The sequence below is a fragment of the Zophobas morio genome, unplaced genomic scaffold, assembly GCF_036711695.1.
Source record: "Zophobas morio isolate AGI-343-1 ecotype UQ-CSIRO unplaced genomic scaffold, CSIRO_AGI_Zmor_V1 ptg000014l, whole genome shotgun sequence".
Lineage (NCBI taxonomy): Eukaryota > Metazoa > Arthropoda > Insecta > Coleoptera > Tenebrionidae > Zophobas > Zophobas morio.
In genome coordinates, this window is record NW_026972119.1 from 15,105,748 (window position 1) to 15,127,694 (window position 21,947).

Here is a 21,947-nt window from a genome sequence, read left to right on the forward strand (position 1 = left end):
TATTAAAACAAGAAAATTAATTCCAAAACGGTTTATTTTTACATATTACTGAATGGTAAACCAACCCATACATAGTTCCAATAGACGGAAGCTCAATAAAAAGCTCTAAATGAAAATTGGAAACACGTAACGAATATTTAATTAAGTTTAGATGTGCCTAATGAAAGTTGTTAGCTTCACTAATAGGTTTAGCTCTTCATTTGTCTGCGCAACCATTTTTCCGTTAATATTGAACAATATTCGCCCTGTTCGTCGCGTTTGCTTACAGTTGGAGCTTTTTCACTAAATTCTAATTTACACAATTGCAACAACATCTTGCGTGACATCGAGATTTTTCTTTACAAAAAGGTGTTAGTTGAGGGGCAAAATAATCCAGTAATAAGTGTCCCGGAGATGGCCCATCTGGAGTTAAGAGGGTAGTTTTTATGTGTTTTATGTTTTATTTCTTTTGTGTTGGGTCGCAAGCCCTGGCCCTTCTTAAATTTGTTCATGTTATGGCCGCTATACACATTAAGTATCTTCATGGAAAATGGAAATAAGATGAGTACAAGATTTCGTTTTAGTACGCAGGGAGAGCGAAATTGATTAGGAAACTCGCGTACCTAAATATAATGTTAGTTCGCGTCTCGCTCGTTACGCGATGTCTTTAATTATTATTGTCGTTTTGGTTTTCGATTCTGGTGTGAAATCTAGCAGGGAACGAAAGGTTAAGTATTTGCTCGTAATAGCGTGAAGATTGCCGCAAAGGATTGGAGCATATCTGATGAGAAAACACAAATTTAAAATTACACTCTAATGTAGACACAACGTCGAGATCAGATAATATAAATTCAGTGTTGACAGAAATAATAATTGTGTTTCTTAGGATCAGCGAAGCGTTGTGACGCTCAACTTCGTGCGCCACATTTAGCTGATATTTTAGATGATTATTGCCGGGAATTTGTTGTAGTATTTTGTTCCGTTAGTATCATTTTACTAGCGACCCGACATTCTGAGGAGACGTTTATGCTGAATAGTTAGACGAACAGTTCTTGTATTTCCAATATTTTTATTTTTAATCTATTTTTAATCTCTTTTCATTCGGTTTATCTAGAATTTTGGATTTTTACGTTTTTACGTCGTTGGAACGTCTGGGTTCGCTCACTTAGAAGTATGGTAACTCCAGGGGTCGGGTGAGCTGTGTGAGTCGTGGAGGAATTAAACAAATGCAAATGATGCTTGCTAACGTTAAATGTTCACGGTGAAGTCAGCCGGATGGTGGTCTTTCAAAGAAATTAATAAGTGATATTTAATTAAAATCGCCTGCTTTTAATAACGCTCCGCTGAAAGCTCGACTCTTCGTTTTTTAGAAATATTGTTTCCTGGAAAGCACAGCATATGGTTTTTGTAATCAGTGCCACACAGTAATTTAATTAAAATAATGGACAAAACCGTAATATAATACATTGGACTTGCATTTTCCAGTGTGCAGTAATAATTAGAACTCTGTTTTTTTTAATTGAAGGTGAACAATTTCCAGTCAGGTCGTCTCCGGTCAAAACGAAAAATATAAGGGAACTCTTTCCTTCTGTATGCTTATAAATAGCACAAAACAATTCCTATAATGTGGTGTTGATGGTTTGAAAAACGCAATATTCCTCCTTTTACCTTTCTGCTATACGAAGTGTAGTACACTTCATAATAAAATAGCCTGCAGACTGGAGCAAATTATACATATGAAATAACACACAGTCACTGCTTTGAACATTATTAAATAAAATTAAAGATGCATCAAGCGTAGTGCAGTGGTAATAAAACACATGGTTGTCAGTTCTTGTGGCCCGTCGCATTTGTGACACGTGGCTTTGTAAATTAATCGTGCAGTATCCTCGACAATATGTCGAGGATACTGCGAAAAACAAAAGAGTCCTGTGGGTCGCGATAGAAGCCCTGTATTAGTTCGACCTATTAAAATCGGTTTTATTTTGTAGATGAGTTATCGCGAACAAATCACCCACAGAGATTACTGCACCGCTTGTTGCATTTTTTTTTCGACACACGTGTCTAAAATATTATAGAAACTGAACCAGAAGGCACAACGATAAAACAATTTGTCATGATGGGTTTAGTTTTTTTATTGTTTATTTTTGACACCAAATAAGGACTGGAAAGCAACGAATGTTTGGTACAAGAACTGTCCCTTTGATTTGAACTAAATTATATAACATAATGTAATATAGGGGAGTAATATAATATATATTTCACGGAAAATCTCCATTTTACCATAGATAATACAATACTCTACAGTCTACACTTATTATTAAAAGAAATAAAATCAATTTAAACTCAGGCAGTAGAAAAGAAAGACAACCTAGGAGATATGGGCTCTCAATGTCAGAAATACGTCGTCGAACACATTTTATCCATTATTCAACTAACTATCACTCTTAACATGACTGTAACAAAATTTAAATTCAACAGCCCTGAGAAATTTATTTTGTACTTTTTCTACTTTGTCACAATCAACGTTAGAAATTGGGCTCAACACGGTGGGGCTTAACCTTTGGCTTTAATTTTTTCTTAATATACATGGTATTCTTTGAATAACAATCTTTGGAATTTCCAAAATCTCTAAAACCTCTAGAATCTCTAGAATCTTTAAAATCTCTGGAATTTTGAATTACTAGAATTCCTTGAATCTTTAGAATCTACAATCTCTAGAATTTATGGAACTGCTAAACTCTAAAAATTTGGATTTCTTAAAATCTTTATAATCCGTAAAATCTTTGGAATTTTTAGAATTTTTAGAGTATCTAGAATTGCTAGAACTGCTAAACTATGAACCTTTGAATTTATTGCAATTTTTGGAATCTCCAGAATGTTTAAGTAACATCTAAAGAATCACCAGAATCTTCATAATATCTAGAATCTCTAAAATCTCTAGAACTTGTAACTTTAAAATGTCAAAAATTTTCCAAAGCTTTGGAATCTCTATTCCCTAGATTTACTGGAACCGTTTGAGTTAGATTTCTTGGAGTCTTTAGAACCATTAAAATTTTCAGAATTTTCAGCATTTCTAGAGTCTCCCAGAACCTCTAGAAGCTCTAAAACTACTACAATAGCTAGAATTTCTGGAACCGATATACTCTAAAACTGTAGATTTCTTGGACTCTTTAGAATTTTTAACATCTTCAGAATCTCGAAAATTCCAAGAATTTCTCTCGAATTTTTGCAATTTTTAGAATTTCTTGAATCCTTAGAATCTCTTGAATCCTTAGAACTTCTAGAATCTTTAGAATTCAGAAACTTTTGCCACTCCATAATTTTCTCTAGAATGTATAGAACCTCTAGAATCTTCAGAATCTTCAAAATTTCTGGAACTCTTAAAACATGAATCCTTAGAATTTCTAGAATGTCTGGAATTTTTGGAATTTCCAGAATTCCTCGAATCTTTATAATCTGCAGAAGTTTTAGCATTTCCAGAATTTCCAGAACTTCTAGATTCTTCAAAACCTCTAGAGCGTCTAGAATCTTTATGATGTGTAGAATCTCTAGAATCTCTAGAATTTCTAGAATTTTCAGATTTTCTCGAATCTTTAGAATCTCTAATCTCTAGAATTGCTGGAACTGCTAAACTCTAAACCCTTGAATCACCAGAATCTTCATATTCTCTAGAACTTCTAAAATCTCTAGAAGTTGTTGAATTTTTAAAATTTCTAGAACTTTTCGGATTTGTAAAATGTTTCGAAGCTTTAGAATCTCTAATCCCTAGAACCACTTGAGTGGGATTTCTTCGAGTCTTTAGAACCATTAAACTCTAAAACTTTGGATTTCTTGAATTCTTTATAATCTTTAACATCTTCAGGATCTAGAAAATTTAAAAAATTTCTAACATCATTAATCTCTCGAATTTTTGAAATATTTAGAATTTCCTGAATCCTTAGAATCTCCTGAATCTTTAGAGACTCTAGAATCTTTAAAATCCAGAATCCTTTGCCTCTCCATAATTTTCTCTAGAATTTTCAGAATTTCCAAAATTTCTAGAACCCTTAAAACATGTAGAATTTCTAAAATCTCTAGAATTTCTATAATTCTTCGAATTTCTATAATCTACAGAACTTCTAGCATTTAAAGACTTTGCAGAGCTTCTAGATTCTTTAAAACCTCTAGAGCTTCTAGAATCTTTGGCATCTCTAGAATTGCTACAACCGCTGTGGATTTCTTGGAACTTTTAGGATCTTTAGAATCTCTAGAATTTTTGCAATTTTTAGAATTTCTTGAACCCTTAGAATCTCTTGAATCCTTAGAATTTCTAGAATCTTTAGAATTCAGAAACTTTCGCCTCTCCATAACTTTTAAAGTTGCAGAAATTTTAAAATTTCTAGAATTTTTCGGATTTCTAAAATTTTTCGAAGCTTTAGAATCTCTAATCCCTAGAACCGCTTGAGTCGGATTTCTTGAATTCTTTAGAATCTTTAACATCTTCAGGATCTAGAAAATTTTAAGAATTTCTCTCGAATTTTTGAATTTTTTAGAATTTCTTGAATCTTTAGAATCTCCTGAATCTTTAGAAACTCTAGAATCTTTAAAATCCAGAATTTTTTGCCTCTCCATAATTTTCTCTAGAATTTTCAGAATTTACAAAATTTCTAGAACCCTTAAAACACGTAGAATTTCTATAACCCCTCAAATTTCTATAATATACAGAACTTCTAGAATTTCCAGACTTTCCAAAGCTTCTAGATTCCTTAAAACCTCTAGCGTTTCTAAAATCTTTAGCATCTCTAGAATTGCTGCAACCGCTGTGGATTCCTTGGAATTTTTAGGATCTGTAGAATCTCTAGAATTTTTGGAATTCCTAGAATTTCTTGAATCTTTAAAATCTCCAGAATATTTAGAATCTCCAGAATCTTCAGTACCTAGAGAATCCCCAGAAATCCATGGAATGTTTAGAACCTCCAGAATCTTTAACACACACAGAATCACCAAAAACTTCATAATCGCTAGAATCTCTAAAATCTCTAGAAACCTTAAAGAAAGTATGGATTTTGCAATTGTGGGGCGGAGCCTATTTGCAAAATCGATATTTCCTTATACAAATTTTCCATTTTAAACATGTTTTATGTTTCTTGTTGTGAAAAGAAGTCTACACATATTAAAACGAAAAGTCAAAGTTTAAGCCCGCCCACCCACCCTATCTCAATTGTGATGATTTCTTTTATTCGCCGAGAACCAATCTCAATGATCTCAATTGTGATGATTTTTTTTATTTGTAGAAACTTAAAACACGTTCAAAATGGTAAATTGTAGAAAACGCAGATTTTGCAATTAAGCTCCACCCCTCGACTCACGACGAATAAAAAAATCATCACAACTGTATATATAAATAATTAAAATGGGATTGAACCAAAGAACAGTATGAAGATTTTAAAGCCAAGGGTGACAAATTTTTGCAATTCCGCCAAATAAAACCGCACATTTTCAAAGCTTTATTACAGATATAAGAAAAATGACTTTTAAAAGAAAAAGACCTGCCAAAAATCAGACCCAAATCTTTGATTTCAGCAACACCAACCACGGACTGATTTTCTAGTATATAATCAAAATTGATGCTTGTCTGTATGTTACAAAATGAAATAATGCAGCATTTTTTTAAATTGAACAGCAACCAGCATAAAGCAAACAGCTCGAGTGTTGAAAACAACTTGTTAGGTCATTTACAAACAGTAGGAATAGATTAGGTCCACAATGTGTACTCTGAGGTACACCTGAGGGAACTGAGAAAGGAGCAGATACAAAGTTGCTAATACGGACCTGTTGACTTCTATTCAATACGAAAGACAATAACCATTTAACCGTGTCATTTTTAAAGCCTAATTTATGTAATTTCGATATTATAAATCTATGACTGACACGATCAAAAACCTTTGCAAAATCCGTGTACACGGAATCTACCTGATGTGTTCGAGAAGATTCGATAACGTTGATCTTTTATCACAAAAACGGTGTTGTTTAGTTGATATAATGGATGAGGATATCTATTGGAGCTGCTTAGTTACAATACAATCCAGTAATTTAGGAGTTGCAGACTGATTGCAAACGCCTCTATAGTTATCAACCATATTATTTTCTCCAGAGCGCCGGGGTTGCTCTAAAGCTGGAGACACGGATTTTAGGTGGTGAGCGCCCGTGAAACAAGAGTAAATAAAACGGCATGGGATACTTTACACAATAAATAGGGTTTATTCCCTGCCACCAACTAATCCAATTGTGTGTCGATACGGTAATGCTTTATGGTGTACGCGAACATTTGCATCAGTGGTACAGCATCCCCGAGATCATGGTACCTTCAACTTCAAACTCACGATCGTGGCCGTGATCGGACACAAAGAATACTGCAAGCTGAAGAGCAAATTTTGGAACGCGACGAAGAAGAGCCCGACATCAGCACTCGCCGACTTGCAGCTGAAGTTGTAGTTTCACAGTTTGTAGTGCTGTGATTTGACAACTTATAATTTTTTCATAAAAATATTTTCAACATTTATTCTGATACTTATCAAAGCTCTTTTTAATACAAATTAAAAAAAATAGTCTTATTTACTCACCTCACTTACTAGATTGGAAAAAGTCCGGTTAGATGAAATTTAATTTGAATTGCAGCGCAGACATACTTCAAAAAAATAAGAAAAATCAATGGCAACTTGATGAATTTTTAAATGAACACCAGTTCTAAAGTATATGCATTACTATTAAAATATTACATGTGAGGATTTGACTATTATTAGTAGCAAGTGTTTCGTAGTAAAGGTGCGTGGTTGACCCTATTTTAAAATAATCTCTTTTACACTTGCCGTTTCCGGTCGAGAAAAACTAGTGTTAAAGTTTTATTCTCAGCTAAATTTTTTATTCTTTTTTTCGAAAGCTAGTATATGCTTACAAATAATATATTCATATGACGTGGCTTTTACGGTTCGAAAAAGCCGGCATTCGCCGACTTTATTTTCCTTCAGCGACGAATAAAACCGTCTCCGGAATAAAGTGAAGAAATGCATCGGACGTAGAGCAGCGGCAACAAAACAAACGCTCATCAGGGCTTGCGGCTCGCCGCATTTGTGGCACGTGGCTTTTCAAATTAGTCCTGTTATTGTTGGAGGGATTGCGAAAAACAAAAGAGGTCGAGTCGTGCAGGTCGCGATAGCGGCCCTTTCTTAGCCTGAGCTATTTTAAAACGGCTTATTTATGACTCATTTAAATAGTAGAAATTTCCCGCTGTGCTATCTAAGTACTTCATTAACAAGAAGGCGTGCTTGTAGAGCTGGTAAGTTATGGCAGCGGCGATTATCGCCGATCTTAATGAATGCTCTAAACAATAGCCCGTCCAAGGAGCACCGCCGCAAGAACGTAATGGTGCGAGAAGGAGGTGTAAATGAGTGGACTAAGGGCGGAACGGCCGGCTCCGGGCCGGCCGACCGGAACCGGCCCCGCTCCGGCCCTAAATCATCGCACTCATTCCACTCAAATGTCTGTATTGTTGCACGAATCCGTGTTTATGTTACCAACCATGCATACATTATGTTCAGCCTTTACATTCATTGTTATGTTTATGCCGTGCATATATTACGAAAAGCGACGGATTAATCCATCGCGAACGCAAACCCAATATTAAGCCGACCGGGAGATATAAATTTTAACACAATAATTGGAATGCAGGCTACGTCACCTCTAGTCACGTCTCGACATCGTTTCGTTTTTCTTCGATGGGTATCAACCGCGAATTTGCCACATTTGACATGGGCGCAAACGGATAATCCTGTTTTGGGACGTTCGCCTACTCAAAACTCGGAAATTTTATTATCTAATCAGTAATGGGTGCGAAGTGAAAGTTCGACGCAAAAGCGATCCGCCCCAACTTCGATGCCATTGTGCGCTAAATTATTAATATCGACGACGTATTCATCAGTGCTTTTTAAGAAATTAGAGAGTTTTATCAAAAGTAAGCATCTTTAATTTATATGATGAAAATTACATTCCTTTGTTATACACAAAAAGCACGTAGCAAAAGAACTTGCCCGAGAACTTCGCTTTGTAAAAGGTAAACAGCCACAAAAGAAATACACTCCTTTAAGCGAAAAATGCGTCTAAGTTGATAAAACTGCAATCATCGCACACAATTTTATGCAAGGCTTCTAAACAACCGGCTTTGAAGAAAATCACCCCAATTTCCGCACGATCAGGACATAAAACTTTCAATATTAGAAAAATATTCGAAGCATTATAGTTTTCTTGTGCTCTTTGTGAAACTAGTTACAAGTTTCATCACAAATTCTTTGTTTTTACTTCGCGAGCGTAAGCAAAGGAAGTATTGTAATCGAGTCCGTCGGCCGACTTTCTACTTTTACGTTTTCTCGATCTTTCATGACCCCTAGAAGACGAAGAAATAGGTCTCCCATTTCCGTCTGTCTGTCCGTCTGTCCGTCTGTCCGTCTGTCCGTCTGTCCGTCTGTCCGTCCGTCTGTACGTCTGTCCGTCTGCCGTCCGGGATTTTTATTAGACAGATAATCTCCGAAAGTACTGGACCGATTGTTGTGAAATTTTGTACTTATATTAAGAATATCATGTAGATGGTAAAACGCTAACCAAAATTTGTCTAATCATCCCCACCACTAATGCGATGACGTCACTTCAAAATTGTACATAGTAAATGGGTTTTCAATTGTATAAAATAACATAGTCCTACACGTGTAGTTTACAACTCTGAATCGACTTTTCACCCGAAACGTCCAGATTTTTGGGAAAAAAATCAAAATTATAAAACAACATTTTGAAATTTAATTTTTAATCTGCTAACCAGAATGCTTTGAAATGTTGCAGATGTTTTAAGGCTATAAAGAGCATCATAAATCTTTAGTCAAAAAATATTTGCTTATCCCCTCCAAAAACTTGATGACGTCAGCTCAAAAGTTTGTGGAATAAATCATATCTAAAATGTACAAAATATGATGTGTCTGTACTTGTGATCTATCACTCCATTCATATTTTTTGGATTTGCATATACAGGGTGATTCAAAAAAATTAATGAATGCGTAAATATATTTTATTGATTTAATCAGGAACTACAAAACCGAATGCTCTGAAATCTTGCAGATGTTTTAAGGCCATAAAGAGCATAATAAATGTTTAGTCAAAATATATTTGCTTATCCCCTCCAAAAACTTGATGACGTCAGCTCGAAAGTTTGCCGAATAAATCATATCTAAAATGTACAAAATATGATGAGCCTGTACTTGTCATTTATCACTCCATTCATATTTTTTGGATTTGCATATACAGAGTGACTCAAAAAAATTAATGAATGCGTAAATATATTTTATTGATTTAATCAGGAACTACAAAACGGAATGCTCTGACATCTTGCAGATGTTTTAAGGTTATAAAGAGCATAATAAATGTTTAGTCAAAATATATTTGCTTATCCCCTCCAAAAACTTGATGACGTCAGCTCGAAAATTTGCCGAATAAATCATATCTAAAATGTACAAAATATGATCAGTCTGTACTTGTGATCTATCACTCCATTCATATTTTTTGGATTTGCATATACAGGGTGATTCAAGAAAATAAATGAAAGCGTAAATTTATTTTACTGATTTACTCAGGAACTACAAAACCGAATGCTTCGAAATCTTGAAGATATTTTAAAATTATCATAAGCATGGTAAATTTTTGATCAAAACGTATTTGGTCGTCCCCCCAAAAAAATTTATGACGTCACCACAAAATTTTGCTGAATAAATCCTATCTAAAATGTACAAAATATGGTGAGTCTCTTGTTGTGATTTATCATTCCATTCAAATTTTTTCGATTTGCATATACAGGGTGACTCAAAAAAATTAATGAATGCGTAAATTTATTTTATTGATTTAATCAGGAACTACAAAACCGAATGCTTTGAAATCTTGCAGATGTTTTAAGGTTATAAAGAGCATAATAAATTTTTAGTCAAAATGTATTTAGTTATCTTCTACAAAAAACTGATGACGTCAGCTCAAAAGTTTGCCGAATAAATCGTATCTAAAATGTACAAAATATGATGAGTCTGTACTTGTGATTTATCATTCCATTCATATTTTTGGATTTGCATATGCAGGGTGACTCAAAAAAATTAATGAAGGCGTGAATTTATTTTATCGATTTAATCAGGAATTACAAAGCCGAATGCTTTGAAATCTTGGGAATATTTTAAAGTTATTATAAGCATGGTAAACTTTTGTTCAAAATGTATTTGTTCATCCCTCCTAAAAAAATTGATGACGTCACCCTTAAATTTTGCTGAATAAATCCTATCTAAAATGCAAAAATATGATGAGTTTGTACTTGTGATTTATCATTCCATTCATATTTTTTAGATTTTCTTAAGAGGTGGTTAAAAAAAATTAATGAAGTCAATTTATTTTATTGATTAAATTAAAGGCAACACTTATTATTAGTATTACACCCCAACCAACCCAATTTGGTAGACACAAAATTTGTTAAAGGAAAAACTCGGTTGAAACATAAGGGTAGTACGCTTATTTACATCGACTTTAATATTACAGACCTGCATTTGTTTTATGCGTTCACTTGGTTCCGCGAATGTGAAATAGACATGTTTATAATCAACCAATTGTGAATTTCACCGTCAAGAATTAAAATAAAACCCAATGTTTTATATAATAAGCGGAAGTCGAAGCAATAAAACCGATGGTCGTTTTGTTTACAGTTTCTCTGTTTGACTCTCACGTATGCTGTTACGCCTGTCATCTTAAATTAAGAATGTTTATACATACACGATTTTCAGTTGCCTCTGATACGTATACGTGAGTAAATTGTTTCGTTATTTTATTGATTATTACAAATCAATATTCAAAACGACACAATTCATTTTCCCGAAAATTTGGGAATACAATAATTTTATTCTTAGTATTACACTACATCTATCCCAACTGATATACGTGTCCTTGCAAAAATGTTGATGACGTCATCACAATTTTTTTTTACATTCCCACTACAAAAATGTAATGAGAAAAAAAAACACAATAGGCATGCAGTCGTCAAGTTTCCGACAGCGAGGGAAGTACTGTCTAAACTCTTTAGACCAATTTTTTTTTTCGAGCACGTATATAACATGCACGATTATTTTAGCTTTTACTTGTGACGTACTCTTTGTTTGATCCTAGAGGTTGTGTGATAATAATGGGGCAATTGCCATTATGGAAATCCCGCATATACAAAGTGTTTATAATGTTTTTCTATCAAATCGCGTCAGAAAAACAATGAAATTTTGCCACCTTGTCACAATAGTGGTTGTAACTATTCTTGTTTGTGACTGTGACTGTCAACTGCTGTCAACTGCCATCAACTTGATGGACAAACCTTTATGAACACTCAGTATTTATCAAGGTTAAAGGTCGGTAACCGATCAATCGTTGTTTTGGAAAATTATTATTGTAAAATATTGTATTCTATCTCTCTCTCTCTTACCCATACCGTCTATATTGAAACTCTGTATCATGCAATCATTCCATTTAGTTTTTCTGCAGCGTTTCCTCGCACTATGAATTCTATTCTATAACTCACATCGATGTCGATATAAAACGAGGTTTGAAACAATAACGAACTTTGACGGAAACACATTCTGTATGCTTTATTTAATCGCCAATATGCTGATATGAAAGGAAACAATACCAGTCACATACAGCTGTTTGTGATATCGATGTCTACACTTAAAGAAAAAACTAACACGAAACGATTTGCGAACAGTCTTTGTAATGCATGATTAATATTTTAATTTGTAGTCTATCACCGTTTAAGCAAGTCTGCTGAAGTTTTTCAAGTTGTTTGTTAAGAGTTTTAAAGAACACTTGTTTCAGTTTACTGGGTAATTGTTTGTATCGATCAAATCTTTTTTTAGACGCTGAAAGTATAACTTCATCGGTGATTTAAGTTATCTTGTATTTAGTTTTTAACAGCAAGATTCGATTTGGCCTGCCTCACCGCGATCTGTCTTAATATTTTCTAACGGGTTTCTGCATTACGTGGAGGTAATTATTAGGATAAACTCATTTTCCCGGCACCTCCATTAATCATAACCTGTAATAATTTTCTAAAGGAGAACTACATCGGTGTTAAGCTCTTTTTTAGTTTTCTTTTCGTTGTGAAACTAGTTGCTACGTACAAAAGAACACAAAGAAGCCACGCCACGGTAGAGACCGTTTAATTCATATTTTAATTTCACCCTTTCGAATATAATTTATTTTTGTTGATAAAAGTTAAACAAGTTTTTGCATTTGTACAAAATGAAGCAATATATTAACATTCACAAACATCACGAATAGTAAACGAAGCATAAATATAACTTCCATTCACGGTAATAATTTTAAACGTTAATATTTACACCAAAAAACATCGATGCAATTACATTGCAATTCCGAAATTTGAATAAATAAATAATACCGGGTCAGTACGAACAGATATTCGTAAATCTAAATCCGTTGTAATAGTTAGCAAAAATAATAACGTGCGTACTGTGCAATAAATTGTTTCATTCTCTTGCTTTGCCGGTAATGCTTTCATTGAAAGCATGTGTTTAATCGAATTGTTTGCACACATTCAAAAAAGCTCCAGTTTTGACTGTGGTTGCTAATTCGGAGGGATTAATTCGTATATTGACTACGAAGGAGGGATAAATTACAAAAGGACGGATTTGGTGCTAAATCTGTGGCAGCTGCTGATTAAAACAAAAAAAAAATATATATATATATATTTTAAAGGATTGGAGATTTGCAGGCGATTTGGCTGTTAACGGCAATTAAATGCAATGAGGAACATTTTTTTTCTAAATCGTGGCTGGGATTTCAAAATTTGCTGCTATTTTTTGGGGAACAGTTTGTTGTTAATTTAATTTTTACCACCAGTAGTACCGGTACGACTCTAACACTTCTCAAGAAAATTAAAGTTTAGGTTGGTTGAAAATTTCAAAGGGGTTGTACAAGAAAAGTGGAGGATTTAAGTTGATTACTACAAAAATTTACCATTTTAGACATGTTTTAAGTTTCTTGCTGCCGAAAAAAGTGTACATATATTAAGAAAAAAAGGCAAAATGTAGCCCCGCCCACCCACCCTATCGCAATTGTGATGATTTTTTTATTCGTCGTGAGCCGAGGGGCGCAAAATCTTTAGAAATTAAAACCATGTTTTTTCTATTGTGTTGTTCGAAGAATACTGTGGTGACCAAATTTTAATTAAAATCGTTAAACATAGGCAATCATGTGCACGTTCAGTTCTTTTCTGGTAGTTGGTAGCTCTCCTAGGGAGTTAGATTAAGTTTAGTTGGTTTGATAGTTAAAAAAAACGGGGAAGGCTTTATTTACCGACAATTAATCGGACCGACTGTGACGCCACAGTTTCCCCAACACGCGTAGCTAATTCTTACATTCTTGGGGTTTTTCCAAGCGGAAATATGCGAATTTTTGGACCGACGCTAACACGTGGTGTCAATTTGTTTTGTTGTTTGTAAATTTACAGATCATGTTAGGATTTTAATAGTTAACTAGTTCTAATACAATTTAAGAGTCATGAGACTGTTCAGATAAAGTACTTGCTAGGAAATTTCATGAGATTCATTTAGTCAGGACTCATCCTTTGTTTATCAAAGTATAAATAAGGTTTCTGGATGCTTATAGTTAAGTGTTACATTATAAGTACTATAACACTTCTTAATGCTTCGCACAAGATTGCTAATAATTCATTTACAACAGTTAAATCAACTTAACATTGTCCCATTCTCGCCATGTTGGAAAGTACACCACCGAGAAGCATTTCTCGCGACGCTGAATGTATTTTGTGTTTATTTATCTTGTGTTTGTTTGAGATAAGCTGGGACAGTCCACGTCATAAATTCTCAAAGCTAATTATTTTAAATAAGCAATCACTTGGATAAAGGCATAATTTAACGTCAGGTAAATTATTTGTTCGAATCTTTGATAAAGTGTGGCATAATTTAATATCACGTAAATTCTTTGTTTGAATCGTTGATAAAGTCTGGCAAATACTGCAATATTTTCACCATACAATTTTTCTTTATCTCGTAATTTTAACCTCAGTAATTTTCTTTGTTCTGTAATTTAAATTGAACGTAAATTTTCGTGCTTTGCAGTTCCTAACCTCACGTAATATTTTTGTCTGCACAAGTTTTGTCTCACACCAGATCTTTTTTGTTTTTATAAATCTGCTAATTCTTTTTTATGCAAATATTTTGTTGATTAATGTTTCCATCATATAAATTATCTGATGTCCAATCTTAATCTCACATAAGAATTCTTTGTTGTTTATTGCTCTTTTTACAACTTTAACACTTCGATTGTAGTTGATATCAGAGTTATATAAATTGAACACTTAAAGTGGAATTGAGGTAAATAACACAGAAACACGTGGCAGAAGTGGAGAGTGCGGTCCCTAGTTGAGCTGGCGGCATTTATTGCGCCATCTGCACAGAAGACGCAGACCTAGAATAAAAGTCAGGGGAGCGGTCGGGATGACGCGACGCTATCAACTTATATATAGCCGTAATTTCCAACCACAAGTTTGCGACCGTTTTTGAATTTTTCCCGGGCTTTAATTTTTTTTTCACATGTTAATTTAAGGCGGGATGTTTGGGTTATCACACTGCTAAATATATATTAAAAAAAATAAACCCAAAGATTAGGCCCTACCCATATCCGCCCCGATCTCAATTTTCAATTGTGATGAACTTTTCATTCGTTATCCAAAATCCATATTTGTCTAGAAGAATTTACCATTTTAAATATGTTTTAAGTTTCTTATTCTGAAAAGACGACTAAGTATATTAAGAAAAAGGCAAAATATAAGTCTCGCCCACCCGTCCTATCTCAATTGTAATGATTTTTTTTAATCGTCGAAAGTCAAAGGGGCGGAATTTAATTGCAAGATTCTTATTATTTCTCTATAAGAAATTACCACGTAGGGCATGCTTTTGAGTATCGTCTTATTCAAAGAACACTATGTACATTAAGAAAAAATTAAAACCAAGGATTAAGCCCCACCCATATTTGCCCCCCTATCTAAATAGTACTGAAGTTTTGATTCGTTGGTAGACCTAGAGGCGGAGCCTAATTGCAAAATCCATATTTTCTTACAAAAATGTACCGTTTTATGTGTATTTTAGGTTTCTAAGAATAAAAAAGATCATCACAATTGAGATGGGGTGGGTGGGCGGGGTCTGTTTTTCTTAATGTACGTAGTATTCTTTGAACAACACGATACTCAAACTTAAAAGCATGGTTTTAATTTCTTGAAAAGAAATAAGTATTTTGCAGTTAAGCTCCACCCCTTAGGTTCAAGGCGAATAAAAAAAATCATCACAACTGAGACCGGGCGGGTGGGCGGGCTTACATTTTTCCTTTGTGTTTTAATATGTGTGGACATCGTTTCACAACATGAAACTTAAAATATGTTTAAAATGGAAAATTTGTATAAGGAAATGTCGATTTTGCAATTTGGCTCCGCCCCATAATTGCAGAATAAATATTTCCTTGCAAAAATGTATCATCTTAACCATTTTTTAAGTTTATTGTTGTGAAAAGATGGCTATGTATATTAAGAAAAACAAGGCAATATATAAGCCCCGCCCGCCCACCCTATCTCAATTCTGGTCATTTTTTTATTCGTCGTAAGCCGAGGAGAGGAGCTTAATTGTAAAATCTTTATTTTTCTACGAGAAATTATCATATAAAGAAAACTAAATGTACTAATTAAAATAGAAAACCAAAAGAGAAGTGTTATTTTCTCAAATAAGCTTTCAATTGAAGGGTATACTTACTAATCGTCAACATGTGTTTTACTGTCAGTAGGTCGACTTTAGCTAATCTAACCTGTATCTCGCATTTGATAGCTGATTCCTTAGACAAAAGAGGCCAGTTGGATATTATTTAGTAGGATTTCTTCAGAGGCTTTGACAGTTAGACAGGTTAGTCATCAAATTCTACTTAAAAACTATCTAATATTGGCTTTTCGAACACCTTGATTGACTTCTTTGATTCTTATTTACAAGATCGTAGTAATTTTGTTATAAAAATAGCTATAAATCTGACTTCCATCCTACAGAGTCTGGGATTCCTCAAGGGTTTGCAATCCGCTATTGTTTGAAATATATATTAATGCGAGTGCTGATGTCAGGGTCTTGTTCGTCGCGTTCTAAAATTTGTTCTTCAGCTTGCAGTATTCTTTCGGTCCTACCACGGCTAAGATCCTGAGTTTGAGGCTTGAAGGTACCATGATCTCGGAGATGCTGTACCACTGATGTAAATGTTCGCGTACACGGAATTGCGCTATTTGGAACGCGCTCGACGGAGTTTCCATCAGCCACACCATAAAGCTTTATCATGTTGACGTTAACCGAATACACGACGGTAACCAACTGATACATAACTGGCCCTTATCATGATTCTGCACGTTGCTTATCAGTGTGATGCTTGTTTGGTTCTTAATCCTAGTCGTTCTGTGCCATTATTCATTGATTAGTAGTTTTGGTAAGTCAAGAAACACTACCAATTTATACTGAAATCTACCACTCAGGAACGTGAACCTACACAGTGCAATAAATTTTATTGTCAGCTATTCCCCATTTTTTTTATTGCACACATTTCGAAATCAACCTGTATAGTGCCTGATCAAAAATTTTCGCACAGTTACTTAGAATGGAAGTAGGACTGTAATTCGCTAGTAAAAATGGATTGCCCATTTCTGAAAATAGGACTGATTCTTGTAATTTTTCAAAGGTCCGGGAAAGTAGTTGTTTTAAGTGGATTATGATGGACAGAAGTTTGGCACGTGCATATCTACAGTCACGCACTAAAAAGCTTTTTATTATTTATTTTTCACAATATTTCTTAATCGCTTGACTTCAATATAAAATCAATCATCGTTAAATTTAAGCCATTTACGCCTACAATGGTCTTTTGTTTTAATATTAATAGTAATCACAACACCTGACAAAGTTTGAAGTTGAGTTGAACACCTGATGGTCAGGCTAGTTTTGGTAATAGTTACATAATTAATGGGCACTTAATGGAACTTCCAGTTTATTTAAGGACGGCGTTTAAAAAAACCATTTTGTAAATATTTCGTGTTTCGGCCTACAATGTAAAAAACGCACGCGTTATACGAAAATCAACCGACTGATTAAAAAATAAGTGTGACTTTGGGACCAATTAATTACGAGGAAATCTCCCGTCCGCAGCTACAACCGAACATAAAAAACAGCCGCCAATTTCACAACTCTCCAGTCGCTAGCCAGTAATTAAGCTCTCTTGCGGCCATAAATTTCCAGCCACCTGTTAAGTGCGTCCTTAACAAACGCGTATGTTCCAAAACACAATGAGCCGGATCGATTCATCAAGATTCCACGTTACTGTACCTTCTTGTCCGTTTCCTAGAGGAATCGGCTCGCCTCCTTCCCGCCTCCAGGCTATTGTCGGTTCCGGGGATCCGGTGGCGGCACATCGTAAACTCACGTTTGATCCTTCTCGTACTACCATATCAGTGCTCGTCGGATAGTCCAAGATGTCTGGCGGAACTGGAAGCATAAAATGGACGTAATTATGACCTGAGAGAATCGTAAACCCGCTGACCTGAACATTTTTACGGGGAAAATAGTCGTACGATTTCGACTGGATATTCGGAGGAGGGTTATTACATTGTAGCATGAACGACGGGAAAGGATGATGATGTATCACTTTCGCATTTGTCTTGGTGATGAATTGCTGATATACAGGGTGGGAGCGAACGATATGAAAAATCTGAAGAGTGCTCGTGTTGAGATAATTGTTGTTGTTAGATTTTAATAGCTAAAAGTGATCAGTTTTATTTAGACTTCTTTATTGGTGTTGAAAATGTTCAGCTTTGAACGGCGTGAAATAAATCATAAATTAATATATTTTATTAGTTAAAAAAACAGTTCATCAATATAAAGAAAGACTTAAATTCCGGAAGGATCTGTATCCGTTATAGCGTAGCAAGAAAATAATCAAGTCACTAATTGCATATCTAGTTCCGAATTAACAAGAATAAAAATTATAATCAACAGAATGTTAACTGGCTTTGCGGATATTCCAATAGATTACTGATAACATTATAAAAACATTAATGAACTGAAAAACAAAACTTAAAATTGAAGAAGAAACTAGCTGGGAACAGAGCTAATAAAAACTAACAAACGACTCAAGCAAAAGGCAAACTAAATCGAAAGGCTCAAAGGATTTAAAAAATAATTCCGTTTGAAGTCTGGTCTGCAGGCGTCGATATCTAAATAAAAATTTGAAACTTAAGTTAAAGAAGCTGGCAGTAGAACAATATAAGAACAAATTCTAAGTTGATACTAGGCAAAGATCAATATTGGGAAGAAAGGTAAAAATCAGGTGAACAGCAACAAATTTTAAATTTCAGACATTTTTATCGTACATACACATCTAGTAAGTGTAAATTATGGAAAGCGGGGTCCAGTAGTCCCGGAGATTATCTGCCTAGTAAAAATCGACACAGAGGACGGACACTAGATAGTCGACGGATAGACGAGACAGACAGGCAACAGACAGACGATCCATAGTCCCACAGATTGCAGACAGATAGGTGACAGACAGACGGAAACGGGAGACCTAATTTTCGTACTCTAGGTGAAATGTAGAGAAAACATAAACATAACCCTTTGTTAGATGAACCCTATTACAATGCTTCCTTAGTTTACGTAAAAAAGAAAGAAAAAATCATTTAATATCGGAGCCAGGAAAACTAGAGGGAAAAAAAATATGTAATCGCACAAAAATGTAAAAATAGAGGAATAGTAACAAAAAAAGTTAATGTCAAAGCTTAATCGAAAAATTTACTTAACTAATTAGCATTAAGCAAAGACAAAGACAGAAAAATACAAACGAAAAAGATTAAAACATCAAAAAGAAAAAAGAAAACGAAACAAAAATAGGAATGTTAATTTTTGGAGATTAAGACCCGGTTTATAGAAGCTCAATTAAATATTTGATTGCGATTACATTTTTAACACGGGATTAAAGTACCATGTGACCGACTCTATGCCAATCAGGCGTTGATGCATATGTCGTTAAATGCGTAATTAACTTAATATTGTAAAAACTGGCCCCAAGTGTAATAGCTTTTAAAGGTTATTTTATTAGGAAAAATCTTATTATTACTATTGATGTTATATGCATATGTATTAAATGTATTTGGGAACAACCACGCAATAAATAAACAATGTGACAAGAAACCAGATGAAAATGAAACATACAAGAACAAAATTCGTATTTGGGAAAACTGTCACATTAAAAAAGAAAGAGAATAAATTTTCAGGTTATCTCGATTAATTGATAATATAATAGACTGCAAATGTAAACTGCAAATACCAATGAAAGAAATACAAAAGATAGAAGAACACATGGAATAAAGAAAAAATCGATTCAAGAAAATTTGCAATAAAAAGTGGATTTCTATGAAACGAAGAAGAAGTTGGTCTGGTAGTTAGAAAAAGAGGGGAAGCCTTTGTTTAACCAAAAATTAATCTTACCGATTACGACGCCACAGTTTCCCAAACAACCGTAGCTAATTATTACTGTTTTTCTAAATCGAAAATATGCGAATTTTTAGCCGACGCCAACACGTGGTTTAAATTTGATCGATTGTTTGTAAATTCACGGTTCATGTTGGGATTTTAATCGTTACTGGTTCTGACACAATTTAACAGTCATGAAATTGTTTAGATAAAGCACTTGGTGGGAGATCTAATGAAATTTACTTAGTCAGGACTCATGTTTATCAAGTTATAAACAAGGTTTGTGGATGCTTATACTTCAGTGTTACATTATAACACTTCTCAATTCCTCACACAAAATTGCTAATAGTTCATTTACGGCAGTTAAAGTAACCTAACGTTGAATCACTTTGGGAAAAAGAGCGTGCAAAGTGCGGTAGAATTCATAATACCGTGGACCGGGGGTGGGGGGAATTTTTTTTTTTTTCTTAGGCAGTTATCAATGTTATCATCATATTATCATCACCACATCATCGACACATTGTTCTCGCAACGTAGAAAACTATATCATCAAGACGCATATTTCTCGCAACGAAGGATGCATTTTGTATTTATTTATCCTGTGTTTTATTTGGGATAAGCTGGGAACAGTCCACGGTACAAACTCTGAAAGCTAGCTAATTCTTTTAAGTAACCAATCACTTTGATAATGACATAGTTTCACATCATGTAAATTCATTGTTTGAATCGTTGGTAAAGCGTCTCAAATAATAGTTGAACTCATGTAATTGTGTTAGCTTTGGAAATTTTCATCTCATGCAATTTTTTTCTAGCTCACAATTTTGGCCTCAGTAATTTTCTTTGCTATATAATTTAAATTGAACCTAAATATTCATACTCTGTAGTTTCTAACCTCACGTAATTTTTTTGTCTGCACAAGTTTTACTTCACACCCGATCTTTTCTATTTGTATAAATCTTTGCTAGATTTTTTTCCATGTATATATTTTGTTGATTAATGCTTCCATCATATAAATTGTCTGATGTCCAATCTTAATCTTTGCTATTTAAAACGCTCTTTATTGGTCTTTTTGAAACTTTAACACTTGTTCGGTTGTAGATAATATCAGAGTTGTAGAAATTGAACACGTAAATAGAATTGGGGTAAATAACACAGGAACACGTGGCGGAAGCGGAGTGCGCGGTTCCTAGTCGAGCTGGGGTTGCGCCATTGGCACGAAAGAAATCCAGGGTAGCGGTCGGGATGACGTGACGGTGTCAGCTTATCTATGGCAGTGATTTCCAACCACGAGTTTACGACCATAACCGCACGTTTCTTCGTTATATAGAAGGGTGCTGGGCGGCATGTGCTTGCCGATAGAGTAGAATCACCGTCGTGCTGGGAGAACAGCCACAACCAGGAGCCCCAAACTCAGCTACAACGCCCCCTATGGGTAATTTTAAGTTTAGATGGTTTGGTATTTAAATAAAAAGGGAGACTCTTGGTTTAACGAAAATTAATCTTAATGACGACAACGCCACAGTTTCCCAACATGCGAATTTTCGACCGATGCTAACACGTGCTGCAAATTTGTTTTATTGTTTGTAAATTCACAGTTCATGTTAAGATTCTAATCGTTAACTGGTTCTGATACAATTTAAGGGTCCTGAGATTGTTTAGATACAGCATTTGCTAGGACATTTCATGAAATTCACTTAGTCAGGACCCATCCATTGTTTATCAAATTATAAATAAGGTTTCTGGATGTTTATATTGAAGTGTTACATTATAATATTTCTTAATTGCTTACACAAGATTTCTAATAGTTCATTTACGGCAGTTAAATCAATTTAACATTGTCCTACTCTAGAAAAAGGACCGTGAAAATATGGTAGAATTCATAATATCGTGGACTGAGGTACGGGAAGGATTAAAAATTCACATTACCGAGACATATTTTCTCCCAACGTGGAAAGTTACATCACCGAGACGCATATTTATTGCAACGCCGGATGCATTTTGTGTTTATTTATCATGTGTTTTGTTTGGGATAAGCTGGGGACAGTGCACGATATAAACTCTCAAAGCTAATGATTTTAAGTAACCAATCACTTGGATCGAGGCATAACTTCACATCACGTAAATGCTTTGTTTGTATCGCTGATAAAGTGCGGCATAATTTAACATAATGTAAATTCTTTGTTTGAATTGTTGATAAAGTGTGGCAAATATGAAACTCATGTTATTTTGTTGGCTTTACATATTTCCACCTCACACAATTGTTCTATCTCACAATTTTAGCCTCACTAATTTTCTTTTTTGTATAATTTAAATTGAACGTAAATTTTCATGCACTGCACCTAACCTCACGTA

The 21,947-nt window shown here is 34.4% G+C and overlaps 1 protein-coding gene across 1 annotated transcript in view; it reads right to left on the reverse strand.

Annotated features, from left to right (window-relative positions):
- The window catches only part of LOC135128992 (neurotrimin-like), a 353,567-nt gene that overhangs the window by 65,210 nt on the left and 266,410 nt on the right, over positions 1-21,947 (reverse strand). The window contains exon 4 of the mRNA XM_064056075.1: positions 17,454-17,612. Coding sequence (XP_063912145.1) covers positions 17,454-17,612 — 159 coding nt within the window. The remainder of the gene's footprint in view (positions 1-17,453; positions 17,613-21,947) is intronic.